The sequence below is a fragment of the Sminthopsis crassicaudata genome, chromosome 1, assembly GCF_048593235.1.
Source record: "Sminthopsis crassicaudata isolate SCR6 chromosome 1, ASM4859323v1, whole genome shotgun sequence".
NCBI lineage: Eukaryota > Metazoa > Chordata > Mammalia > Dasyuromorphia > Dasyuridae > Sminthopsis > Sminthopsis crassicaudata.
The window spans coordinates 339,833,083-339,847,227 of NC_133617.1; the positions used below are offsets into that span (position 1 = coordinate 339,833,083).

The 14,145-nt window shown below is 32.1% G+C and overlaps 1 protein-coding gene across 1 annotated transcript in view; it reads right to left on the minus strand.

Moving 5' to 3' along the window:
• Window positions 1–4,634: 4,634 nt before the first annotated feature.
• UBE2QL1 (ubiquitin conjugating enzyme E2 QL1) overlaps window positions 4,635–14,145 on the minus strand; it is a 57,592-nt gene continuing 48,081 nt past the window's right edge. Inside the window, exon 2 of the mRNA XM_074279146.1 lies at window positions 4,635–6,029. Within this exon, the coding sequence (XP_074135247.1) occupies window positions 5,898–6,029 (132 nt within the window). The 3' untranslated portion in view covers window positions 4,635–5,897. The remainder of the gene's footprint in view (window positions 6,030–14,145) is intronic.

The following is a 14,145-nucleotide window of genomic DNA, read 5'->3' on the forward strand; positions in this document are numbered from 1 at the left end:
CTAAGTTCCTTTTTCACCACTTGAGTTTAGAGTATGTATATGGAAATTTAACCACTCTTTAGTGTTGTTGCTATATATTTGTTTTCCCAATGAAGTATTGTGCTAATTCAGTAATACATTACACTACAGTTTTGTGCTGAGTGCACAGTTTCAGTTTTGTTGAGAAACTTTAATGGGAATCTTTGGCAAACAAGTCTACAAATCTTTTTAATGCAAATGGCAACTGAAGGAGAGGTCTTCTAAATCACGCAGACACTTAATTAGATTTGGTTCAGTTACATTTCATTGATTTTTATAGAGAATACCCGTGACATGCTTCAAAGCCTCCATTTGGCAAACCACAAATAAATTAAAGCACAAAAGATCATAGAATATCACATGACAAAAAACACAGCAACAATGGACCACAAAAGATAATGAATGTCAGGAAAACAAGCAAAAGCAACTGAATTTAAATCATGCAAGTATGTAACAAATATTCAGCATAAAGTCATTTACTGGATTGATATTTAATAACTTAAATATTTTCCCAAATTACTATTTTGCGTGTTAGGAAACTGACCTTTGGTCTGTCTGTCTTTCTCACACATACACTCATATTTACACATGCACACCCTTTATGTATACTTGTCACTGTTTTTTTTCCCTAAATTTCCTATTTAATTCCATATTATTTTTCCCCCCTCTAATGAGGATTGAGATCAATAACTTGGAAAACAGCATACTCCAAAGGTACCAATGAAAATTATAGTTGAGATTCCCAATCTTCACAATAACCCCACTAATGTATTTCAGCATTCTACTACTGTAATTATGGTATAACATTTGTAAAATCATCAAAAGGCAAGGCAAGCAGAAATAAGACAAGCACATTCAAGTTATATTATCATTTCTATTTTAACTTAGTTAATGGTATCACTAATGATTTGCCCAAGATTTAGAGATGAAAAGTGTTGGTGTGTCCACAAAATATGACATTTGAACTCATACATAAGTGCCTCAGAAGAAAACACAATTTTAAGTTGTAAATTGACATTACATACTCAAATGCTTAGAAACATGACTAAAATTCAAAGTACAGTAATATTGTACTCATGCTGTAAATTTCAAAGCATAACACAAGTAGCTAGTGACTTATTTACAAAAGCCACAATCATTGTATTGTCAGTCTTTAAATAACAAGTATAACTTTAAGCAACTTCTCACTTCCTTTTACATTGTTTTTCTGAATAAGACAATGTAGGAAACTTTATTTCTTAATTACATGTCTATGTGTACAAACTATAATCTCTTTAAGGACTGTTCAAAGTGGAGGCAATTTTCTATTACACTCAGAGTGACTTACATCTAGTTACTCTAAAAACCTTGAGAATTCTTGGACAAGAGATTTTTCTGCATGTAAAATCAATATAAATCAGTCCACTTTTATTCACATTTGAAATGAGAATGAGGTGATGGTCCCAGTGCTTTCACAAACTAGTTTTAGTTTTCAGTTTATTTCTTCCTTAGGGTATAAATGGAACAATATGCCACTGACTTAATTATTTGTTAATTGAAGGAATGAAAAATGTACTGCAATGTCCAAAGTTAGGTAAGATTTAAAAACCCATTTAGCTGCAGGAAATAAGTCTGTTTACTCTTTTAGCATATGTTGTTATGTCGACCCCAAATGAAGGTTTGAGTATCTGAGCTCCAACAGTTCAATTCATGATTTTTGTATTATATTTTATATTATGAGCTGCAAAGGAAAAAATCTATTTCTCTTTTGAGTTTTACTTCTTATTAAAAAACATTTATATTCAGACTTTGCTCTTCTTGCTTTATAGAACATCAGCTAAAAGAATTGTCATGAACTTGGTTGCCATTTGCTGCTTTCTTTATCCAGTTTCTACTACTTAGATCTTAAACTATTAGAGAATAAAATCAGTAGCATTTTCCTTTTAACCAAATGATGGTTTATAAAGTTTAAGGGCTATCTCCCATCCAACTACTGAACTAAATTGTTATACTATTTCATTGTCTTTCAGAGAAAATAAAACAAAACTAAAATATAAGTTTCTGTTTAAGATCAGCTACTCGGAACACTAACACTGTCTAACTCTTATCACATACTGAGTGGGGCATATCATCTCATATTTCTTGTCTTTTCTAATTCACTTTCAACAAGTGGTTGCTAATTTTGAATAACTCATCAAACTTTGAAGGACACTGCCTTTCAAGTAATTTCAAGTCAAAGAATGACTCAGGTTTAAAATGCCTAATAGACTTGGTCTATATTTTCATTATAATTATAGGATCCTTTCACTCATAAATTTTGTTTCTGTATGGTTAAAAAAATGACAGGATCTCATTATAAAGTTCTGTTCTGGTATGAATTTGGATCATGCTTAATATAATATGAGAAGCAGAATGACCTAATAGTCCCAATTTTGCCATTCTTTGGTCATTGGCAAATCATTTCTCCTATCTGGATCTCACTTTATTCGTTTGTAAAAATGGAGGCATTAGGGTAGTTAGGTGGCACAGTGGATAGAGCACCAGCCCTGAATTCAGGAGGACCCGAGTTCAAATCTGGTCTCAGACACTGAACATGTCCTAGCTGTGTGACCCTGGGCAAGTCACTTAACCCCAGTCTCAGGGAAAAAAAAAATGGAGGTATTAGACTAGATGATCTTTAAATACTTCCCAGCTACTACATTCTAAGAGAATAACATTTGACAAAAACTCAATATTCCATAGTTACTTCTCATTTAGAAAGCAGAAGTTATTACTGTCCTCTATTATCAGCATTATAATAGAATGCCACAGGGTCATTTTCTAGAAATAGTGGCAGTATTTTTCTAAGAGTACTAGCCATAAGGATAAATTTAGAGCCAGAAGGATTGTTAGAAACCATCTAGTCCAACTCTTTCATTTTATAGATGAGGAAACTGAGGCCCAGATAGGTGAAATGAATTCTTTTTTGTAATTACAGATGTTATCAGTGGTAGAGATGAAAGTTGAACCCAGTGCTTCTGACTTTAAATCCAGTGTTTTTTCCATTATAGCATGCTGCTTCCCAAGGAGTACATCATTACCCTGCTTCTTGCCTACTCCATGATGGAGAGTGTGTATTCTTTGAACATGGATATCAACAGAAAACCATTTTTCCATATTTTTCTGTAGAAGATCATGCAACCATGCAATGGGGGTCTATAAAAATAATTCATAATGAAAATGATATCTAGAAGACAAATATAGAGGTTCAAGAAGAAACTAAAAATCAAGCCTATTTCCTCTTTCATGTACATAATAACTAGATAAGCAATGGATCAAACTTTGGGGTCATTGTTTCATCATTTGTACAAAACTCAGTTTAAAGTTTTATTCCTCAATTGGTTTAAAAGAGCTTATAATATTATTGAAAGCAAAGTAATTAACAAGTATCATAGAATTATTATGTTCAAGTTTTGTTTTCTTGAATAAAGTCTTGGAATCTTTCATTAGGTCACAGCTTTCAGAAGGAATGGTTGCCTTTTATCTTAAAAATTTGCAACACTGGGGAAACAAAGGGGAAAGAACTAAAAAAGTTTATCATTGTTTTGTAGGAGACAATTCCTAAATAAGAGAGGTAGTGTGGTACAGTGAACAGAATGCAGACCTCTAAGTCAAGAAGATTAAGTCCTGACTCATACATAATGGCTGTGTGATTTTGGCTGAGTCACTTAACTTTTTAGGACTCCAGGCAACTTTCTAAGACTATAGGTTACAAAATAGTTGTTGATTGGGATTTATAGAGGAAGTTTAGGAGCTCTTTATACTGAAAAAACCACAGATCCATATTTAAAAAAAATTAATTGGCAAGCTTATTTGTATCTTGTAGATACTTTAAAATAAAAATATAATGTAAAACAATTCCATTACAATGAAATTGTCTTCATTACCTAACAATTCAAATGCCACCCCCTAAATTGTACTTTTTGAACAGAGAATTCCACTGCAGAGGATCAAATGTGATTTCCTTTAAGTTCATTACAATATACTTTCATAATGATCTTATGAGAAGCAAGTACTTTTGAGCAGAAAACTAAACAGGGAAAATTTCCTCTTTCCTTATTGGAAATAGATTAGTTAGGACTTTGGACAACACTCAAGATATTTACTTTTGGCTTGATGAAAGAGGGTGGATTTTTTTTTTTTAATTGATAAAAACTTGATCTTTTAAAAAAGCAAAAACAGCAGTAGCAAACATGTAACCGAAAGCAAGGACTGAATTTGTTAGTCACCAAGCCACACTGGATAGCTCATAACCATCTGTTCTTTGTAGCACTGTCTCTATGAACTTTAAAATTCTTAGACCAAATAAATGAGCTTCTCAGCAGCCAAAAATGCCTGAAGCATCATAAATAATTACTAAAAAGGATTCCCTTCCCCCAACCTTCCAAACCATGAAAAAATACAAAGGATAACTGTTTAGAGAATTTGATCAAAAGCACTGGCATAAATGCACAAACGGGGGTCATTATAGCAATGTATTTGACAGGATTGCTTTTATAATCAATAAGTATTAAAGGTATCAGGACTAAAAATGCCAATAGGATAAATATTTTAAGTGGAAGAGTATCCCCAAATGATTGAATTCTTGAAACAGTATAACAGGGTTTGGGTGATTTTATTAAAATTTGTCTAATAATATTTTCCATTTGGAATCACCATTTTAACCTTTTTTCACAGATCAATATAAACTTTTTTCTTGCTTTCTTATAATTTTTTTTAAAGAAAGTTCTAAGTAATTTAACAGAAGAGAAAAATGAAACCCCAAAGATTAAATAACAGGACATTTATATACAGCAGTGGGTTCTCTCACATATTGGGATCAAAGTACATACAATGACTATTTTGTTTAAAAAAAAATCCAGCCATGCAAATCATCTTACAATTCACTTATTTTACTTTTTTGAAGCTCTGACTTTCACATCCACTGGCACGTATTTTAAAATGTCATTAATGTTTGTGAACATAAAGTGACATACTTTTTTTGTGTATGGTTTGCCAGTTGAAAGCTTACAGGCAAACAAACAAATATGCTATCATAGCAATACTGCATTACACCAGAAAAAGAAAAATATATCTATTTTGATTCTACCATCAATTAATTACTTTGAATCCCATCCTAGAGTATGGGTTGCCCATTTTATTGGAAATCTGACCAGTTTTTTCTCAGTTTGTTTGTGAACAACAGAATACCACAAAATCAGCATAAAGAGCATATTTTGACCAAGTGAGATGATCTTGTCCCAAGAGAACCTGGCAATGTCAGAATTTTTTTTATGAGGCAAAAGGTCAAAGAGATCACAAATGAGGTCTAAATTTAGTCACAGCAGACCATAGCGCCACATAAAGACAAATCTTCAAGTTATGTTGATTTGCTAGAAAATAAAACAGCACAGCAAACAAGTATCTGCAATGCACTGATTCCCTATTAAAGATGAACAGCTTCATTTACATTGAAATGGACTGAGCAGAAATGGACAGATTTTCCATATCTGCTCTTTGGTGCAGCTGTCATGGCAAGAAGGTGAAAACAATGTGGACTACATGGGGGGGAAGGGTAAATGAAGGGAAATGATAGCATCTCAACATTCACTCTAAAGTGACTTCAAGATGAACATTTATTTTTGAAACAATCCTAAAACAGTATTTTTTTCTACCCAACTCTTTCCCTCCCTCTTTCTCTTTCTGTAAACAATCTGTTCATAAATAACTTAAATGTCTCTTTGACATTCATGATATAGTACTAACAGAAGCTGACGTAGAAAAGGATGAGTGGATGTACAGCACTGAGGAGGAGATGTCATAGTATTTGTGTGTTTTGTTTTGTTTTGTTTTGTAAGTGTCTAATGCAAGTGTTTCAAATATCAGCCATCAGAGACCGGAGGGGTGACCCAACCATACTTTTCGTGAGTCTTCACCAAACTCTTAAACGTTGCTTCCGCTTCCTTGCGACTGAAGGATTTTTTTGATTTGCCAGCTTTTCTACAGATTCGGCCCTGTGTGAGAGAGAGACAGAGAAAGAGAGAGATGGAAAGAGAAAGAAAAGGAGAATGAGACAGAGAGAGACAGAGATAGAAAGAGAGAGAGAAAGAAGAAGAGGGAAAGGGGAAGAGGAAGAGAGAGAGATTTCATTTCAGTTTGTATATGCATATATAAACACATCATATATATATGTATACATAAACATACATGTACATATATCCATGCACCTTAGGCAATTTAAATATATCTAGTTTAATAGCTATTAGAAATAAGAGATTCTCATCCAGAATATAACTTGAAAATCAGAGCAATTAGCTCAAGTATGACATAGAGAGTATTCAATATGTACTGATCATTTTAACATAATAGTATCAAATTCAAATATAGAGGCCACTAAATTATACTTAAGAATCCTTGTAAGCCATGGACCACATTCCTGATACCTTTGATTTATATCATAGGGTAGAAAAAGGAAGGATAAGAGGGAATAGGGAGAAAATAATTCAAACCGAATTCATACTGAAATTTAAAAGATCCTGAAATTTTCTTTTCTGTGTGTTTTTCTGATATGGGAAAATTTAATAATCAAGCAGAAAATCTCCTAATTCTCCAGAGACTATTTAGTCTATTGGGCTAGAAATATCAAGAATTAGGTCCTCTGGGGATGAACTATTAAAATATTTTCTGTTCATAAATAACTTACAGAAACTTAATTTCTTTTTCACTGTAACAGAGACACCCCCCCCCCCAAAGAATCATACTATTAATATAAGGCACTAGAGAATCCCAGCTGTCTCTTGAAGCTGACTTTTCACCTTCCAAATGTTGAAAAAAATAAAATTTCTATCCTGCTCTGTGAACCAGCTCTACTGGAGCCATACCAATATGACTCCAAACAGGTTAGGGATAAATTGGGAGAAATGAGGTGTAGAAAATCTTTCTACTTCTGTATTTAAGGGAAAATGGAGAACTTTCATGGCTGGGGCCACCCCCACTTCTTAATTTTCCCTGATATAAAGAAAAATTACTTCTGAAGAACTTCAACTTAGCATTGACAAAAGTTTGCTTTTTTAAAATAAAGTCAATTTCATGACAAAACATGTTCTAAGAGGATTTATAATGGAAATTGTCTACTGTTCCCCAAAAGAATTAAATTAGTTTTGATAATAATAACAATATTATAATAAACTTTCTTTTAATCATGCTTATTTTTAAGTTTTATCTCAAGAGAATTTTCAAATATCTTTTAATTAGTCTTAACTGTTACAAATTGTAGTAGTTGATATTGAAGGCCTTGATTTTAGAGGCCATGTTCCTTTTCCCCAAAAGCACTGAATTCCAATGAAAGAAAGTCTGCTATCTGATCAAATTGTCAGAGGAGGAAGGGAAAAGAATAAGGCATTTTATAATTCTATCTAATCTCTATAGATTGATGTTTGAATATGGTATTGTCTCAGGTTGGGCAGAAGCTGGAGGAATTGTGGAAGGCTTAATTAACACTGGGGTGAATATGAAAGTTGATATCCTTAGGGAATGAGTCAGAAACTAAAGAGCATCCTGTTTGACTGGCAATGGTTCAGGTCTGGGCTGTGGGAAGATAAAATAAGGTTTACCCAATCCCATGTCTTAACTGGAGGATAGAATAGCTTAATATAATATTATTGTTAATAATAATAAAAATAATAATAGCTTCTACTTCTATAAAATTTTAAGTTTTACAAAGTGTTTTATACATCTTTTGTTGTTGTTCCCATAATGTCCAACTCTTTGAGACCTTTTGGTATTTTCTTGGCAGATATACTAGCTTGCCATTTCCTTCTCTGGTTTATTTTACAAATGAAGAAATTGAAGCAAAGAATCAAGTGCCTTGCCCAGGGTTACACAGCTAAGTAACTAAAGCTGGATTTAAATTCAGGTCTTACTTTTTCTAGGCCCAGGGCTCTATCCTCTGTGACCACATATCTATCTCATTTATCTATACAACCTTACAAGATATTTATTACCATTTTACAGATGAAGAACAGAGAGTGAGAGGTTAAGACTTGCATAGAGTCACATAGCTACTGAGTAGGTGGAGTAGAATTTGAAGTTGGGTTTTCCTGAATACATGTAATGTGCTCTTTTCATTATACTACTTAGCTGCCTAACATGCCTGAATTATGGATAAATATTAATAAAATACTTTTTCTGATGTTTGAAGATTTGTTTACCTATTAAATACCCATCTAAATCCATTTTTTTCTTTTCTATGGAGATAATAAAAAGAGTTTCAAGAAATCAGAAATATCAATTCTAATCTTATTTTTTCACTAGTTGTGGAGTCTTGGACAAACCTTGTTTCTAAGTTTTCTTCATTTGTCAAATGATGGTAATGATATAATTTTATTTATTTAGGGGATTTTTTATGAGCTTCAAATGAGATCACAGATGTTGAAGTGATTCAAATTGATAAAAGGGGTATAAAAATTACTATTACACTATTCTCTGATTTTTTCTGGCATACTTCCTTTTACTATTTAAAATTTATAATGCTGCTATCTGTTAAATTTTTTTAGTATCCTATTGAGGCATTTATTATTAATAACAGGCATAATGGTTGAAATTATTATTGGAAAACTATTATTGGAATAATAATTTCTCCCACTTGGACTATTGCAATAAACTTTTAAAAAATTAGATTTCATTTTGAATTAATGAACTCCAAAAGAGAGAACATTTTCAAATTAGAATAGAAAGAATATAATATATGAAATCTATTCAGTACAATTTGCTTATATATATGCATATATATGTAAAATTATATATGAATGTATATGTATACATGTGTGTGTAAATTCAATAGGGGATATGCACAATTTAGTGACTTTTTGGGCACAGTTCCAAATTGCTTTCCACAATGTTTATGACAGTTCATAGCTCCACTCTAAGGGCATTACTATACTTATCTTCCTATATCCTCCCCAACAATTATGATATTCTTTCTTTCTGTCTCTCTCTTTCTCTCCCTTCCTTCCTTCCTTCCTTCCTTCCTTCCTTCCTTCCTTCCTTCCTTCCTTCCTTCCTTCCTTCCTTCTTTCTTTCTCTCTCTCTCTCTCTCTCTCTCTTTCTTTCTTTCTTTCTTTCTTTCTTTCTTTCTTTCTTTCTTTCTTTCTTTCTTTCTTTCTTTCTTTCTTCTCTCTCTCTCTCTCTCTCTCTCTCTCTCTCTCTCTCTCTCTCTCTCTTTCTTTCTTTCTTTCTTTCTTTCTTTCTTTCTTTCTTTCTTTGTCATCTTTGACAATCTGATAAATGAGAGGCAGAACTTGACAATTGTATTTATTTGTATTTATTTAATTTTTAATTATTTGGAGCATATAAAAATATGGCTATTGATTGCTTGTATCTTTGACAGCAACTTACTCTTATCCATTGACCATTGACCTATTGACAAATCAATTCCTTACACAGTTTGGGTATCATATCTTTTATCAGAGAAACTTATTGCAAAGCTTTTTTTCCTCTGCTAATTGTTTTCCTTCTAATTTTAATTGCACTGATTTTGTGCAATCAAAATTGCCCATTTTGCTTTCTGTGTTCATTTCTTTCCTTTGTCTGGTCAAGAATTCTTCCCCTATCCCTAACTGCAAATGAATATTTGCAAATTACCTAAAATTAGCTAATTGCAAATTAGCTAAAATCCTAAATTGTTTAGGATATTATATTTTTGATTGAGGCCATGTACCCATTTAGAACTTATTGTGGTATATGGCTTCTGATACTAGCTTTATCATCCTGAGCAAGTCTCAACATCCATCTATAAAATGAGCTAGAGAAGGAAATGGCAAATCACTCCAACATCTTTCTAAAGAAAATCCCAGATGAAGAGTCAGACAACTGAACAGCAACACTAACAACTGGTATATGATATTAAACTTGGTCTAAGCCTAATTTTTGCAATCTATTTTCCAGTTTTCCCAGAGTTCGTTGATTTCATTTTTGTTTTTCAAATAACAAGTCCTCAAACTGGTATTTATGATCTTTGAGTATCAAAGTTTATGCAACTATGCTCATTTGCTTCTATATGTTGTATACCTAATTATTCTATTGATTAATTTTTTCTGCTCTTCAGCCACTATCAAATGTTGTGATAATTATTGCTATGAAGTATAATTTAAGACCTGATGTTGTTTGGTTTCTTCTATACCCCTGAGAATCTTGAGTTATTGTTGGGTTTTTTCTTCTAGTTCCATAAAGTAATCCTTAGATAGTTTAATTAGTATGGAAATTAATAAGTAAATGAAATAGCATTTTTATTTTATTGTCATATATACTCTAATATTTAATAAAATAAATGTTTGCTTTACATTGTCATACTTATTTTTATCTGCCAATGAACAATTAATATTTAGTGTTGTCTTTATTTCCCTAAAGAGAGTTTTATAGTTGTATTCAAGTAGTTCCTATGAGTGTCTGGGTAGGTAGACTTTTAAAATACATTTTGCATAAAATTCCATATTTTCAATGAGATTTTTCTTTCTATCCCTTTCTGTTGGATTTTATTGGTTATATATAGAAAAACTCATGTTTTGTGGCAGTTTATATTTTGTTACTTAAGATACTCATTATTTCAATTAATTTTTTTAGTTGACTGTTTAGAGTTCTGAATTTATCCCTCTGCTCGGTTACCAAGATGATTTTTCTAAAGCACAAGTCACACTATGCTATTTTCCTATTTAATAAGCTCTAGGGGTTTCCTATTGTCTGTAGAATCAAATAAAAACCCTGTTTATCATTTAAAGTTCTTTACAACATGGCTTCTTTTTATCTTGGAAGTCTTCCTACACTTTACTCCCTTCTATCCATCCACTAGCCCAGCCTAAATGCTGTTTCTCAAATATGACACTCCATCTCACTCTGAGTGGCTTTTTCCTGGCTCTTCCCTTTGCTTATAATATTTGATCCTCTTATTTTTCTTTTTTCTTTTAATTTTTCTTCAAATTCTTCCTTCTCTTGGAAGTCTTTCCAGGTTCCCCCAAATGTTATTTTCCTTTCCTTTTCAGATACTTTTCAGTATCTACTTTATATATAGCTGAAATGTCTAGTTATTTTGATTCTTTCTCCCCCATTAAAATCTAAGTCCTTGAAGGATTTTTTGCTTATTTATTTTGCTATTCTTTGTATCACCACTGCTTAACACAATTTCTGGCACATAGTAATTTAATAAAGCTTGTTGATTGTTTGACTAACATAATATTTTCCTCACTTTCCTCACAGAAAACTTGTTAAGTAAGTTATGGGGAAAATTGTTAATAGTCCTATTTCACAGATGAATGAAATGAGGCTAAACAAATTTAAATATCTTGTCTATAGTCATAAGGCTATGAGGTGACAAAGCTGAGACTAGCACTCGTGTCTCTTGAGTCTGAGTCCAGCTTAATTTTTCTTAAACCACATTGTGAAAAGATAACTTAAATAGTTAAATAAGTAAATAATATTGAATATTGAATAATTGAAGATGACCTGAGTTTCCCCATTAAATATTTTTCAAATGTAATTTTCACAACATAAGGTAGGCGCCATTTAAACATTAAATGACAGAGAAAATATAAAGAATTTCCTGTAGATACAAAAATGCAAATCTAAGGCAATCTATATAATTAATTTGAATAAGACTGAAATAATTTTGGAATAGCATATTTAAAGGTATCAGAAATAAAAGACATTTTCAAAATCATAATTATCAAAGACATCTAAGAATACTGTCATTTATGGCAAGAATGGATATCTTGACTTACTCTTTGTCAAAGTACCAATTGTTTACAAAAAAAAAATCAAACACATAAACAAACATCTCTTTATTATTCTTTGTTTGTTGAATGAAATGATGAAGATAGACCAACAACAGTGAAGCTTCAGTGAATTTAGTCATCAGGATACAGAGTCTATTATAAACTGATTTGATATTGAAATTCATCTACTACACACAATTGTAAATGCAAAACTGTGGTTTTATCTTCTATTTCTTACTGTTCTGCTATATACCAAATGTACTGATTTGTTGGCGTGTTTTAAACCACAAGCTCTACAAAAACTGTTTATTCTCCTTTCAGTTAATAGTTAGCACTTTTTATACCATAATTCTTTAAGTGAATGATTCTTGAAAACCATTGATTGTTTCCTAGCTGTCAATCTCACAAACTTGTCACTGAGACAAGTTATTGGAGATACTTTTGAAATATACTACTATTTTGACTTGTAGTCAAACAGGCCTGAGTTTTTGTCATGGCTACAGACCTTCTATCACATGATCTTGTCATTTTTAGCTTTACTCAATATTGGCTTACTTAGCTACAAAATAGAAAAAAAAATATTTTGCGCCAATTACCTGACAGTTATTGTGAGGATCAAATAGAGACTTTCATTTATTTATAAAATTATAAATTATTAAATGCCGCAAAAGTAAGTCTTTATCATTATTCCCATGCTTATCATTCTCTTCTTCATTGAGAGGGAGAAATCTCATTCTACTTTGTTAAATATAAATCTGCTTGAGAAAAAAAAAAAGTAGTTTTTTGGTGTTTACAAATTTATTGAAATTATCCTTCAAGACCTGGAAACTTAGTCCTCTTCTTTCCAAGCCAGTATAGCATAATGCCGATTCTATTTTCAAGTCAGATGATACTAAGTTAGAGAAAAACAGTTTCTTCCTTCAAGAAGCTTATATTGTAGTAGGGAAATATAATATTTAAACAGAAAAAAATGAATACAGTATGATTTAAGAAGGGAGAAAACACAAATAATTTGGGAAAATCAGGAAAGTTTCTCATAGGAATTAAAATCTTGGTGAAGCCTTGAAGAAAGCTACTGATTCTAAAATAACAGATGTGAGGAGGGACTGTATTTTCCACATTATAGTAATGGAAGGTGGAAGACCCAGGTCTGGGTACAAGAAGCTGAATATTGCATTAGGACTTTACCCTGTTCATTTTCACTTTACTGAGAGCTTGTTTGGATGTTTCTGCTTAAAATGACAGAGTTCACTCTTAAAATATTTGTATTTTTTCTCTAAAATAACCATGCCACCATAAACATGGTGTTGCAATAGCTGAATGTTACAGTGACTATTAGAGAGCTAGTTGGCAAAGTAGATAGTGTGCTGGGCCTCCAGTCAGAAAGGCTCTTTATTCTGAATTCAAATTTGGTCTCAAATATTTATTAATTGAGTGACCCTGAGCAAATCACCCATCTTGGTTTATTTTATGGACTTTTAAATCACCCAAACCCATTATGACAATGTAGTCACTACTTGTGAAGACAACTAACTGTGTATTAGTCAGAGGTGAACCCATAAGGCAGACAATATGTTCAACCCTATAGTTGAAAAACTTGAGAACTATACATTTTCAGACTTTTCAACAAATTGAATTCTGGTGTGGAGATAACTGGACTATGCAATGACTAGGCAAAAATGTAATGACTTCTGGCAAATATTTTAGGAAGTCTGAGATTTAAAAAAACAAAAAGTAGCTTGACACAAAACTATATGATCCAGAATTAAAAAACAAAACAAAACAAAACTGTATGAACCAGAATAAATTAAAAAAAAAACATGCAGATTGAGGCAATGAAAAGAGCACTGTACTGGGATCCAGAAAAACTTGTTGGATTAATCTTGGCTTTGCCAACAATTTAAACAGTGTGACCTCAATCAAATCAGGCTTTCTGTACCTGGATTCTTTACCTCTAAAAACCTGGGGATTGGATAATTAGATGGGAAAGATGGACTTATTTTTAAAGGTAAAACTGGAACAAACTTCATCTAATGATCTAATTCAACCCTCAGTGGAGAGATAAGGAAACTGTGTCTCAGTGAAATTCAGTGATTTGTTTTCAGGATCAAAAGTTAGTTAATAATTTTCTATACATAGATATAAGAAGAAAAAATTGTAGCACATCCCACTTGATGGTTGTAACAAAATTTTTGGGGCAGCTAGATCGCACAAGCAGGTGGACCCATGTTCAAATCAACCCTCAGATATATAACACTTAGGAGCTGTGTGGCCCTATACAAATCCCTTAACCCCAACTGCCTCACAAAAAAATCCAATGCATGTTGAAAACTATCTATACATTTTTTTGAAAAATCAATTTTAA